This window comes from Pristiophorus japonicus, chromosome 2 (assembly GCF_044704955.1).
Source record: "Pristiophorus japonicus isolate sPriJap1 chromosome 2, sPriJap1.hap1, whole genome shotgun sequence".
NCBI lineage: Eukaryota > Metazoa > Chordata > Chondrichthyes > Pristiophoridae > Pristiophorus > Pristiophorus japonicus.
In genome coordinates, this window is record NC_091978.1 from 254976950 (window position 1) to 254991020 (window position 14071).

At 48.5% G+C, this 14071-nt stretch overlaps 1 protein-coding gene across 2 annotated transcripts in view; it reads right to left on the reverse strand.

Moving 5' to 3' along the window:
• alpk1 (alpha-kinase 1) overlaps positions 1–14071 on the reverse strand; it is a 264882-nt gene that overhangs the window by 105578 nt on the left and 145233 nt on the right. For both annotated transcript variants that reach the window (XM_070871246.1, XM_070871252.1), the window contains one exon: positions 323–409. In XM_070871246.1, the coding sequence (XP_070727347.1) occupies positions 323–409 (87 nt within the window). The remainder of the gene's footprint in view (positions 1–322; positions 410–14071) is intronic.

The window sequence follows — 14071 nt, forward strand, 5'->3', positions numbered from 1 at the left end:
AGAACTAGGGGGCATTGTCTTCAGATAAGGGGTCCGTCATTTAGGAGTGAGATGAGGAGAAATTTCTTCACTCAGAGTGTTGGGAATCTTTGGAATTCTCTACCCCAGAAGGCTGTGGCTGCTCAGTCATTGAGAATATTCAAGGCTTAGATTGATAGATTTTTGGAATCTATGGAAATCAAGTGATCAGCCATGGTCTTATTGTATGGCGATGCAGGCTCAAGAGGCCGTACGACCTAACCCTGCCAAATAAAATCAACTGGACACGTCACAACATTATTCAACATGGTGCCAAAGGCCTTAAATTCATCTTTGATCTTACCGAGCTTTTGTAGTATCTGTCCCCTTATCTGAATACTGACAGCCTGTACCAGTGTTCGGTCACTCTTTTTCTCATAGACCCAAGTACCTGCATGTCACAATGAGTAACGAAAAAGTCAGCCGCCAAAGCAAAAGCAAAATGCATGTATCAACCTGTCATGTGGTTGGTTTACTCTGTACTCGTTACTCTGATCCTTTCAAACCAATTATAGCACATTTCAGAAAGAGATTAAATATAGGGTTGATTTTCCCGGGTGGATTCTGTTTCAGGCTGGGGAGGGGGTGCTGAACTCATTGAGCGCAGCGCACCAGAAATATATTTAGGAGGCACTGGAGTGTGTGGATTTTTATGTATTTGTGACTGAAGTCATCGCTAGAATGTATGGCCTCGATATTGACAGGGGGGGTTGTGTGGGTGGGGAACAGTGGGGCTGGATTTCAGATTGGAGTTTTAACTCCACAGCTGTGACTTATCTCCTTGACAGGTTCCCTGCCTGGAAGTCACCCTGATTGACAGGCTTAATAAGCAGCAGCACATCTCATCAGCATTGTTATATATGTAAACCTGTAAATACCTTGTTTAACCATCAGAGGGCTCATCCCCTGGAGTCCCAAGGGATCCCACAATCCTTTGGGAGCACCTATACACAAGGAGGCCTCACAGGCTGGAGAGGCACTCTGGAGAGCTGAATGAAGGACTACGGTTACACATTACTTTGAGCTCACAGTATCTGGTCAGATTCTTTATGCAAGACATAACAACTGGCTACTAGATACAGATAATGAACCCCACCGCAACAATGCAGAGAACCGTGGGCATCCTGGAGAAATTTTCAGAGGGAGATGATTGGGAAACCTTCGTGGAGCGACTCGACCAATACTTCGTGGCCAACGAGCTGGAAGGAGAAGTGAATGCTGCCAAACGAAGGGCGATCCTCCCCACCGTTTGCGGGGCACCAACGTATGGCCTCATGAAAAATTTGCTCGCTGGAGTCTGGGAGCATCTAAACCGGAAGGAAAGCGTTCTGATGGCGAGGAATCGGTTCTACATGTACAAGAGGTCTGAAGGCCAGGAAGTGGTGAGCTACGTCGCCGAGCTAAAACGTCTTGCAGGACATTGCGAATTTGAAGGACACTTGGAGCACATGCTTATGGACTTCTTTGTACTTGGCATTGGCCATGAAGTAATACTTCGCAAATTTTTGACTGTAGAGACCCCAACCTTGAGTAAAGCCATAGCGATAGCCCAGGCATTCATCGCCACCAGTGACAATACCAAACAAATCTCTCAGCACACGAATGCTGTTGCAAGTACTGTGAACAACGTAATGTTGTTTTCGAATCGTAACGGACAGGGCAGGACTCACATGCCTGCAGCTGCATGTCTGCAGATGTCTCAGATTCCACCATCAAGGGAGATGAATGCAAGGCCATTAACACCTTGTTGGCACTGCCGAGTTGATCATCGTTTCCATTCATGCCGATTCAAAGGGTACGTTTGCAAGGGCTGTGGAACAATGGGACACCGTCAATGTATGTGCAGGCGAGCTGCAAACCCTGCTAATCCTGCAAACCACCATGTTGCAGAGGAGGACAGATCCACAGGGGATCACGATGAACCAGAGCCTCAGAGTGAGGCAGCAGAGCTATATGGGGTGCACACATTTACCACAAAGTGTCCCCCGATAATGCTGAAGGTTGAATTAAATGGACTCTCGGTGTCAATGGAACTGGACACGGGCACGAGCCAGTCCATAATGAGCAAAAAGATTTTCGATAAATTGTGGTGCAGCAAGGCCTCAAGGCCAGTCCTGACTCCCATTCGTACTAAACTGAGAACCTACGCAAAGGAACTGATTCCTGTAATCGGCAGTGCTACTGTAAAGATCTCCTACGATGGAGCGGTGCACAAATTACCACTCTGGGTGATACCGGGCGATGGCCCCACGCTGTTCGGCAGGAGCTGGCTGGGAAAGATACGCTGGAACTGGGACGATGTCCGAGCGCTCTCGCCCGTCGATGACACTTCATGTGCCCAGTTCTTAAACAGGTTCCCCTCGCTGTTCGAACCGGGTATCGGGAAGTTCCAAGGAGCAAAAGTGCAGATCCACTTGATTCCGGGGATGCGACCCATCCATGACAAGGTGAGAGCAGTACCGTACATGATGGGAGAGAGGGTGGAGATTGAGCTGGACAGGCTGCAACGAGAGGGCATCATTTCGCCAATCGAATTCAACGAGTGGGCCAGTCCGATTGTTCCAGTCTTCAAGGAAGACGGCACCGTCCCAATCTGTGGTGATTATAAAGTAACTATCAATCGTTTCTCCCTGCAGGATCAATACCCACTACCAAAGACAGATGACCTATTTGCGCCGCTGGCGGGAGGAAAAACATTCACGAAGCTAGAATTGACCTCGGCCTACATGACGCAGAAGCTGGAGGAATCATCGAAGGGCCTCACCTGCATCAACACGCACAAAGGTCTCTTCAGTTACAACAGATGCCCGTTTGGGATTCGATCAGCTGAGGCGATATTCCAGAGGAACATGGAAAGCTTGCTGAAGTCGGTCCCGCGCACCGTGGTCTTCCAGGACGATATCTTGGTTACAGGTCGGGACACCGTCGAGCACCTGCAGAACCTGGAGGAGGTTCTTAGTCGACTTAATCTTGTGGGGCTCAGGTTAAAACGCTCAAAATGCGTTTTCCTGGCGCCTGAAGTGGAGAAGAATCGCAGCAGACGGCATCAGGCCTACCGATTCAAAGACGGAGGCAATCAAGAATGCACCGAGACCACAGAACGTGACAGTGCTACGGTTGTTTTTAGGACTCCTGAACTATTTTGGTAACTTCTTACCGGGTCTTAGCACATTGTTAGAACCATTGCACTCTTTACTGCATAAAGGAGATGATGTGGTAAAAGCCAAGAAAATGCCTTTGAGAAAGCTAGAAAACTGTTATGCTCAAACAAATTGCTTGTGTTGTATGATCCATGTAAGCGTTTGGTACTAGCATGTGATGTGTCGTCATACGAGGTCGGGTGTGTATTGCTACAAGCTAATGAATCTGGGAAATTGCAACCGGTTGCTTAAGCATCCAGAAGTCTGTCTAAGGCTGAGAGGGCCTACAGCATGATCGAAAAAGAAGCGTTAGCGTGTGTTTATGGGGTAAATGAAATGCATCAATATCAGTTTGGGCTCAAATTTGAATTGGAAACTGACCATAAGCCACTTATATCCCTCTTTTCTGAAAGTAAGAGGATAAATACAAATGCATCGGCCCGCATTCAGAGATGGGCGCTCACTTTGTCCGCATACAACTACGCCATCTGCCACAGGCCAGGCACAGAAAACTCTCAGTAAACTGCCATTGCGCACCACAGGGGTGGAGATGGCACAGCCTACAGATTTAGTTATGGTAATGGAAGCATTCGAGAGTGAGCAATCACCTGTTACCGCCTGACAGATTAGAACCTGGATGAGTCAGGACCCCTGACTGCCCTTAGTAAAAAACTGTGTGCTCCACGGGAGTTGGTCTAGTGTCCCGTTACAGATGCAGGAAGAAATAAAGCCGTACCAGCGGCGCGGAGATGAAATGTCCATACAGGTAGACTGCCTCCTATGGGGTAATTGGGTAGTTGTGCCAAAAAAGGGCAGGGACACTTTCATTAGTGACCTCCACAGTACCCACCTAGGCATTGTAATGATGAAAGCGATAGCCAGATCCCACGTGTGGTGGCCCGGTATCGATGCAGACTTAGAGTCCTGCATGCACAAATGTAACACATGTTCACAGTTAAGCGATGCACCCAGGGAGGCGTCACTAGGTTCATTGTCCTGGCCCTCCAAACCGTGATCCACGGTCCATGTCGACTATGCAGGCCCATTCTTGGGAAAAATGTTCCTTGTGGTTGTAGATGCGTACTCCAAATGGATTGAATGTGAGATAATGTCGGCAAGCACGTCTGCTGCCACCATTGAAAGCCATGTTTGCCACACACGGCCTGCCTGATGACCTTGTGAGGGATAATGGGCCGTGCTTCACCAGTGCCGAGTTCAAAGAGTTCATGACCCGCAATGTGATCAAACATGTCACTTCTGCCCCGTTCAAACCAGCGTCCAATGGTCAGGCAGAGTGAGCAGTGCAAACAATCAAGCATAGCTCGGAGAGGGTAACTGAAGGCTCATTGCAGACTCGCCTATCCCGAGTTACCGCACAAGACCCCACTCGCTCACTGGGGTTCCCCCTGCTGAACTGCTTATGAAAAGGGCACTTAAGACAAGGCTCTCGTTAGTCCTTCCTGATCTACATGAACAGGTAGAGAGCAGGTGGCTTCAACAGAATACATATCATGATCGCGCAAACGTGTCACGTGAAATCGAGATTAATGATCCTGTATTTGTGTTAAACTATGGACAAGGTCCCAAGTGGCTTCCCGGCACTGTTGTGGCCAAAGAGGGGAGTAGGGTGTTTCAGGTCAAACTTTCAAATGGACTCACCTGCAGGAAACACTTGGACCAAACCAAACTCAGATTCACGAACTATCCAGAACAACCCACAATAGACTCTATCTTTTTTGACCCTCCCACACACACACAACGGCAACTGACCCAGCGGTTGACCACGAAGCAGAACCCATCACCTGCAACAGCCCAGCAGGACTCACCACACCCAGCAGCCCGGCAAGGCCAGCGAGGGCCCAACAAACGACTCATCAAAACCAGCATTTGCGCCCAGACGATCAACCAGGGAAAGGAAGGCCCCAGGTTGACTCACATTGTAAATACACTGTTGACTTTGGGCGGGGCGGGGGGGGTGGCGGGGTGGCGGAGGAGTTTTGTTAGATATGTAAACCTGTAAATACCTTGTTTAACCACCAGAGGGCTCATCCCTTGGAGTCCCAAGGGATCCCACAATCCCTTGAAATCTCCTTCAGGAGAGGCACTCTAGAGACCTGTAATAAAGGACTACGGTCATATGTTACTTTGAGCTCACAGTATCTGGTCAGATTCTTTATGCAAGATATAACAATCATCATAGGCAGTCCCTCGGAATCGAGGAAGACTTGCTTTCACTCTAAAAATGAGTCCTTAGGTGGCTGAACAATCCAATATGAGAACCACAGAATCTGTCACAGGTGGGACAGATAGTAATTGAGGGAAAGGGTGGGTGGGACAGGTTTGCCGCACACGCTTTCCACTGCCTGCGCTTGATTTCTCCATGCCCTCGGCGATGAGACTCGAGGTGCTCAGCGCTCTCCCGGATGCACTTCCTTCACTTAGGGCAGTCTTTGGCCAGGGACTTCCTGGTGTCAGTGGGGATGTTGTACTTTATCAGGGAGGCTTTGAGGGTGTCCTTGTAACGTTTCCGCTGACCATCTTTGGTTCGTTTGCCATGAAAGAGCTCCGAGTAGAGCGCTTGCTTTGGGAGTCTCGTGTCTGGCATGCGAACAATGTGGCCTGCCCAGCGGAGCTGGTCAAGTGTGGTCAGTGCTTCAATGCTGGGGATGTTGGCCTGTTCGAGGATGCTAATGTTGGTGCATCTGTCCTCCCAGGGGATTTGCAGGATCTTGCGGAGACATTGTTGTTATCGTTGCTATCGAAGGTAGCACTCTGCCTTCCAGTCAGGCAGTGGGGGCGGGGGGACACACACTCCAGTGCAGGCTACAACTGGAGTCCAAGGGCAGGGGGGTGATCCCAGGGGGTTCTGATCCCTGACCCCAGGGGTCTTTGTATGGGGTCGGGTCTGATGGGCGATGCAGCTGCTAGGTTTTCCGAGGCCTGGGAAACCTGGCTGGTCACAGTTAAACCTGGAAAGCAGGTTAAATCAGAGGCTGCCAGCCTCTTCAAAATATCTGAATTGCCAACCCGCCTCCTGAGAGCGGGTTGGTTGCACGCCCCTTATCCCGCCTCTGTTAAACCTGGAAGTGGGCATGTTGGAGGCTGGTTCGGGTCGGTTTGAGATTTTAAAAATTATAACATCTGACCTGACCCCAACCCACCCGTTTTTGGGAGTTAAAATTCATTCCTATGCTTTTCAAGTTGAATTCCTTGATAATGTTTCTTCTTTTGCTGTTTTGGCAGGATACGAAGACAGTAGTATGATGAAGAATTTTATATATGTAAACTTTATAATTTTATAACTTTATAAGACTTGCCACCAGGGGGCCCACGGGTCACCGGCACACCTCGTGCAAGCAAGTATAAAAGGTTGTCTGCCATGCTGCTTCGGCATGCTGGAGTTTGATTAAAGAGACTAAGGTCACACCACTTTGAGCTTACAGCATACAGTCTTGTGGAGTTATTCTGAATATAACAATTGGCGACGAGTAACAGATCATGAACTTTCACGCGGTTATGTATTCTTGAGATATTTGTTGAGGGTGATGATTGGGAAGCCTTCATTGAGCATCTTGACCAGTACTTTGTGGCCAATGAGCTGGATACGGACAGTAACGCGGTCAAGCACATTCTCCTCGCCGTTTGTGGGCCCACCATATATGGCCTCATCAAAAATCTGCTAGTACCAATGAAACTAATGGACAAGACATATGCAGAGTTGTGCACGCTGGTTCGGGAACACCTCAAGCCGAAGGAGAGCATCTTAATGGCCAGGTATCGCTTTTATACGCACCATCGCTCCGAGGGCCAGGACGTGGCGAGCTCTGTCGCCGACCCAAGATGCCTTGTGGGACCGTGTGAATTTGCTGTATTTTTCGAGGAAATGTTGCGAGACTTTTTTGTGCTTGGAATCGACCACGAGGTCATTCTTCGCAAACTGCTGTCTGCCGAATCCCTGGAGCAAGACCATCACAATAGCCCAGGCTTTCATGTCCACGAACGATAACACTAAGCAGATATCTTCTCAGCATCAAAGCTCACCGGCAAGTACTGTGCATAAAATAACGCCTTCAGCAGGCAGAACTGTACATGGCAGAGGCCAGACTTAGGACGACTCAGAGTCCGCCATGGGGCATGAATGCTGTGGTGTATGTAGGCACCTTTAGTAATGACTCCACGTGACAGGGTATGGTACTTAAACTGTGCAGACCTGCAGTCCTTTATTAGCAGCTACTGAGTGATGACAAGAAGCTGTGTGTTCCTTTTTATACTGGGTTACCTGCCGTTTGCAGGCAACCCCTGGGTCTCCAGCAACAGCACCCTCTAGTGTACCAGTAAGGTGTGTACAGTACAAGGGTACATTCAATGTTGCATAACAGTGTTACAGACATCATACAGTGAACAGGCATACCTATACAACAATACTCCCCCCTGAGCATTTTTCATATCCTAGTTGTCATGACCAGGGGAGGTCATCAGTGCTGGGCTATGGGAGGTTGTGGTGAGGGTTGTGTGGTTGCCAGGTGTGACCCCTGGGCTTGAGGCTGGCCTCGTACGTTTCCCCTCCCTCACACACAAACCAAGTGGGTGTCGCTGTTGTAGGATACCTCGGGGAGGTAGCCACAGCAGCAGTGGGTGGTTTGTATACACTGTGCTGTGGGTCATTGTGGGGTGGTAGGCAGGGCCACAAAACTGGGTGGGCTCCTTGTCCACCAATGGGGATGAGAGTCAGGTCATCCCAGGGTTTGCCAGGGAAGCTGGAGGGTATTGGCCTCATGCTTCTGGTGTTGGCCCTGGTGGCCAGGGGCTATAGGGCTGGTCTGGTGCAGGTTGCCATTGGTGGTGGCTGGGCTGCCCATTGACCACTGTCCCTGTAGTGGGTCTGCTCCCACTGCTTGTGTGTGTGTCCTGCAAGGGGCATCACATTCGTTCCAAAGGTCCAGGCTACATGGTCAGGTAGCCTGCTGGACCTGGGGATCTCCCACAGGGGGATTCCATTGGCATCAGCATGGATCCTGTAGGACCCAATGCCCTTTGGCAGTGTCCTACCGGTATACATGACACCTTGGCTCTGATCACACATAGTCGAGCCTGCATTATACATTCTTGCACTTGCATCACTTTTGGGTGTCCTGGTTTCAACAGACATGGTTACATTAGGCATTTCACAATCTCTATCATTATTGTTAAGCATAATAAACTTGTTCTTAACCTTACTGACACCTGCATTCATCTCATTAGTCACATTAGTTAAACCAGCATCACAATTCATGGTTACATTGCATACATTTTCATACGTGCACCCTTTAATTGCATCTTTAGCTTTAAAGTCCTTGTACTCAAATAGTTGGAACTTTCCCTTTAAATTATTTTGGTACCGGTCTTCTTTTCGGGAGCCTTCAAATCCGATTGGCCGCTCGATGTCACATGATGCTCCTCCATGTTGACTCGTGGCATGGAGGAGGCCATTTTGAATGCAGGTCTGCTGCTTGTGCTGCTGCAGCCATTTTGTGGTGCTCTTTTCTTCCACATGCTAGTTGTGCTGCAGCCATTTTGTGGTCTTGCTGCAGGCAGGTTGTGGTGCTCTTTTCTTCCACAGCACCATTTCGCCTGATGTGGACACGGTTCATTCAATTCCTGCCCAGCAGCATGGGACCGTCGCCGGTACAATCTATAGGGGGAGTTTGTGCAACACATCGCCCTGGGAGACCTGGACATCCACATTGCCAACGATTTGGATTTTACCTTTGGTATAGGGGAGCAGCTTTGCCTGGACAGGAGACAGTTTTGGTCGAGTGGCAGGATTCCTCCAAATTTTTTCAAAGGTCTTTTGGCTCATCACAGACTGGCTCACCCCGTGTCGATCTCCATGGAGATGGGAACCCCGTCGATGTCCACTTCCATCATCTATGGAGAACTTCCGGTGGAGCAGGTAAAGATTCCATACTCTTCTTCCAGGGTTTGAGCAGCTTCATCTTCATCTGTGTCGGAGCCCCGGTGATTAGCCAACTCATCAGAGACACAGTGAGTACAGCCTTTTCTGCACATTCTCTGAAGATGCCCTTTTTCTTTGCAGCCTTTGCATGCATAGTCTTTGTAGTGGCACTGGTGGGCCCTGTGGTTTCCTCCACAGTGCCAGCACGGGGCCATCCGTTTGCCCCATGTGGCAGACTCAGGGTTGCGGGACTCGGGGCAGCATTTCTGCCTTTAGAAATGTCCATGCAATGCACTGCGCTCGCCGGTTTAGAATCCTGGGTCAGTATTCACCTGGAGTTGCTGGCCGAAATCATGTCGGCCTGGCTTACTTGAATTGCTTTCTGCAGGGTGACCGTGATGTCAGCCGAGAGCAATTTGTGTAGGAGGCCTTCGTGGCCGATTCTGATGACCAATATGTCCCTTAGTGCTTCATTAAGTGGTCGCCAAACTCACACGGTGCAGCTAGTCTTCTTAAGTGTGCAGCATACTTGGCAATTTCTTGGCCCTCAGGTCGCCGGTAAGTGTAGAACCAGTGCCTGGCTGTGAGGATGCTTTCTTTTGGTTTTAGTTGTTCCTGTATGATTATTACAAGTTCCTCATAGCTCTTGGTGGTTGTCTTCTCCGGGGCTAGTTAGTCCCTGACGAGACCGTAGATGGTGGGCCCACAACTGCTAAGCAGGATGGCCCTGCGTTTGTTCGGTAGTGTGGCGGTGTGTCCCCGTTCAGGTCGTTGGCTATAAAGAAGTGTTCCAATCTTTCCAGAAAAGCGTCCCAATCTTCTCCCTCTGTAAATTGCTGAAAGTTGCTGAGGTTAGACATGTTGAGCATGTAGTTCGTGATCCCGTATTCCTGTCGCCAGTTGTGGTGTATGTAGGCACCTTTAATAATGCCTCCACGAGGCAGGGTATGGTACTTAAACTGTACAGACCTGCAGTCCTTTATTAGCAGCTCCTGAGTGACGACAACAAGCTGTGTGTTCCTTTTTATACTGGGTTGCCTGCCGTTTGCAGGCAACCCCTGGGTCTCCAGCAACAGCACCCTCTAGTGTACCAGTAAGGTGTGTACAGTACAAGGGTACATTCAATGTTGCATAACAGTCTTACAGACATCATACAGTGAACAGGCATGCCTACACAACAAATGCGAATCCATTAACACCATGTTGGCACTGCGGGGGTAATCATAGAGCCCATCAATGTCGATTCAAGCATTACGTGTGCAAAGGCTGTGGAACAATGGGGCACCTCCAGCGAATGTGGAAACATGTTGCGACTCACCACGTGGCAGAGTCGGCAGAAGTTGACCGATCCAGCGCGGATCAATCTGAACGAGTAAGAGAGGCAACTCAACCCGAGGTTAAAGAGGAAGTGTATGCGGTACACACCTTCACCACCAAAAGCCCTCCGATAATGTTGAAAGTCAAATTAAACGGCATTCCAATTTCCATGGAATTGGACACGGGCACAAGTCAGTCAATTATGAGCCAGAAGGCTTTTGAGAAACTGTGGGGCAACAAGACACAAAGGCCAAAACTAAGCCCGATTCATACAAAGCTGTGCACTTACACCAAAGAGCTCATACCAGTCATTGGCAGTGCGGCAGTGAAGGTATCGTATGATGGAGCTGTGCATGATTTACCACTATGGATTGTACCAGGCGATGGCCCAACGCTGTTCGGCAGAAGCTGGCTAGGAAAGATCCGATGGAACTGGGACGACATCAAACACTGTCTTCGGTGGATGACGTCTCGTGCGCTCAAGTACTAAACAAATTTCCGTCGCTATTTGAGCCAGGCATCAGCAACTTCACAGGTGCCAAACTGCAGATCCATCTAGTCCCTGATGCACGGCCCGTTCATCACAAGGCCCGAGCGGTTCCATATATGATGCAGGAGAAAGTCGAGATCGAACGGGACAGACTTCAACGAGAGGGAATTATATCGTGAGTCGAGTTCAACGAGTGGGCCAGTCCAATTGTTCTGGTGTTGAAAAGCGATGGCACGGTCAGCATCTGCGAAGACTACAAAGTAACAATCAACCGAGTCTCGTTACAGGACCAATACCCACTACCAAAGCGGAGGACCTGTTCGCAACGTTAGCAGGGGGGAAGTCGTTCACCAAGCTGGATCTAACCTCTGCTTACATGACACAGGAGCTGGCTGAATCTTCGAAAAGATTGACATGCATCAACATGCACAAAGGACTGTTCATATACCACAGATGCCCTTTTGGATTCGCTTGGCTGCTGCCATCTTCCAGAGGAACATGGAGAGTCTGCTGAAATTGGTTGCGCGCACCGTTGTGTTTCAAGACGACATCCTGATTACTGGTCGTGACATCACCAACACTTGCACAACCTGGAAGAGGTTCTAACCAACTGGTAGCAATGCGGTGGAGGAGGATTTTGTGGAGTGTATTAGGAATGGTTTTCTAGACCAATATGTCGAGGAACCAACCAGAGAGCTGGCCATCCTCGACTGGGTGATGTGTAATGAGAAGGGACTAATCAACAATCTTGTTGTGCGAGGCCCCTTGGGGAAGTGTGACCATAATATGGTAGAATACTTTATTAAGATGGAGAGTGACAAAGTTAATTCAGAAATTCGGGTCCTGAACTTAAAGAAAGGTAACTTTGACGGTATGAGGTGCGAATTGGCTAGATTAGACTGGCAAATGATACTTAAAGGGTTGACGGTGGATAGACAATGGCAAACTTTTAAAGATCATATGGACGAACTTCAACAATTGTACATCCCTGTCGAGAGTAAAAATAAAATGGGGAAGGTGGCTCAACCGTGGTTAACAGGGGAAATTAAGGAAGAGGCATCCAAATTAGCCAGAAAAAGCAGAAACCGGAGTACTAGGAGAAATTTAGAATTTAGCAGAGGAGGACAAAGGGTTTAATTAAGAAGGGGAAAATAGAGTACGAGAGGAAGCTTGCCGGAAGCATAAAAACTGACTGCAAAAGCTTCTATAGATATGTGAAGAGAAAAAGATTAGTGAAGAAGAACGTAGGTCACTTGCAGTCGGATTCGGGTGAATTTATAATAGGGAACAAAGAAATGGCAGACCAATTGAACAAGTACTTTGGTTCTGTCTTCACAAAGGAAGACACAAATAATCTTCCGGATGTACTAGGGGACCAAGGGTCTAGTGAGAAGGAGGAACTGAAGGATATCCTTATTAGGCGGGAAATTGTGTTAGAGAAATTGATGGGATTGAAGGCCGATAAATCCCCAGAGTCTACATCCCAGAGTACTTAAGGAAGTGGCCCTAGAAATAGTGGATGCATTGGTGATCATTTTCCAACAGTCTATTGACTCTGGATCCGTTCCAATGGACTGGAGGGCTGCTAATGTAACACCACTTTTTAAAAAAGGAGGGAGAGAAAACAGGTATAGACCAGTTAGCCTGACATCAGTAGTGGGGAAAATGTTGGAATCAATCATTAAGGATGAAATAGCAGCGCATTTGGAAAGCAGTGTTAGGATTGGTCCAAGTCAGCATGGATTTATGAAAGGGAAATCATGCTTGACAAATCTCCTGGAATTTTTTGAGGATGTAACTAGTAGAGTGGACAAGGGAGAACCAGTGGATGTGGTGTATTTGGACTTTCAAAAGGCTTTTGACAAGGTCCCACACAAGAGATTGGTGTGCAAAATCAAAGCACATGGTATTGGGGGTAATATACTGACGTGGATAGAGAACTGGTTGGCAGACAGGAAACAGAGAGTCGGGATAAACAGTCCTTTTCAGAATGGCAGGCATTGACTAGTGGAGTACCGCAGGGCTCAATGCTGGGACCCCAGCTCTTTACAATATATACTAATGATTTAGATGATGGAATTGAATATAATATCTCCAAGTTTGCAGATGACACTAAACTGGGTGGCGGTGTGAGCTGTGAGGAGGACACCAAGAGGCTGCAGGGTGACTTGGACAGGTTAGGCGAGTGGGCAAATACATGGCAGATGCAGTATAGTGTGGATAAATGTGAGGTTATCCACTTTGGGGGCAAAAACACAAAGGCAGAATATTATCTGAATGGCGGCAGATTAGGAAAAGGGGAGGTGCAGTGAGACCTGGGTGTCATGGTTCATCAGTCATTGAAGGTTGGCATGCAGGTACAGCAGGCGGTGAAGAAGGCAAATGATATGTTGGCCTTCATAGCAAGGGAATTTGAGTATAGGAGCAGGGAAGTCTTACTGCAGTTGTACAGGGCCTTGGTGAGGCCCCACCTGGAATATTGTGTTCAGTTTTGGTCTCCTAATCTGAGGAAGGACATTCTTGCTATTGAGGGAGTGCAGCGAAGATTCACCAGACTGATTCCAGGGATGGCTGGACTGACATATGAGGAGAGACTGGATCAACTGGGCCTTTATACACCGGAGTTTGGAAGGATGGGAGGGGATCTAATAGAAACATATAAGATTCTGACGGGACTGGACAGGTTAGATGCAGGAAGAATGTTCCCGATGTTGGGGAAGTCCAGAACCAGGGGACACAGTCTTAGGATAAGGGGCAGGCCATTTAGGACTGAGATGAGGAGAAACTTCTTCACTCAGAGAGTTGTTAACCTGTGGAATTCCCTGCCGCAGAGAGTTGTTGATGCCAGTTCAATGGATATATTCAAAAGGGAGTTAGATATGGCCCTTACGGTTAAAGGGATCAAGGGGTATGGAGAGAAAGCAGGAAAGGGATACTGAAGGAATGATCAGCCATGATCTTATTGAATGGTGGTGCAGGCTCAAAGGGCCGAATGGCCTACTCCTGCCCCTCTTTTCTATGTTTCTATGTTTCTATGTTTCTAAAGCGACTGGACAGAGTGGGACTCAGGCTGAAATGCTCCAAGTGTGTTTTCTTGGCACCAGAGGTCGAATTTTTGGGAAGAAAGATTGCGGCAGACAGCACCAGACCCACGGACTCTAAGACGGAGGC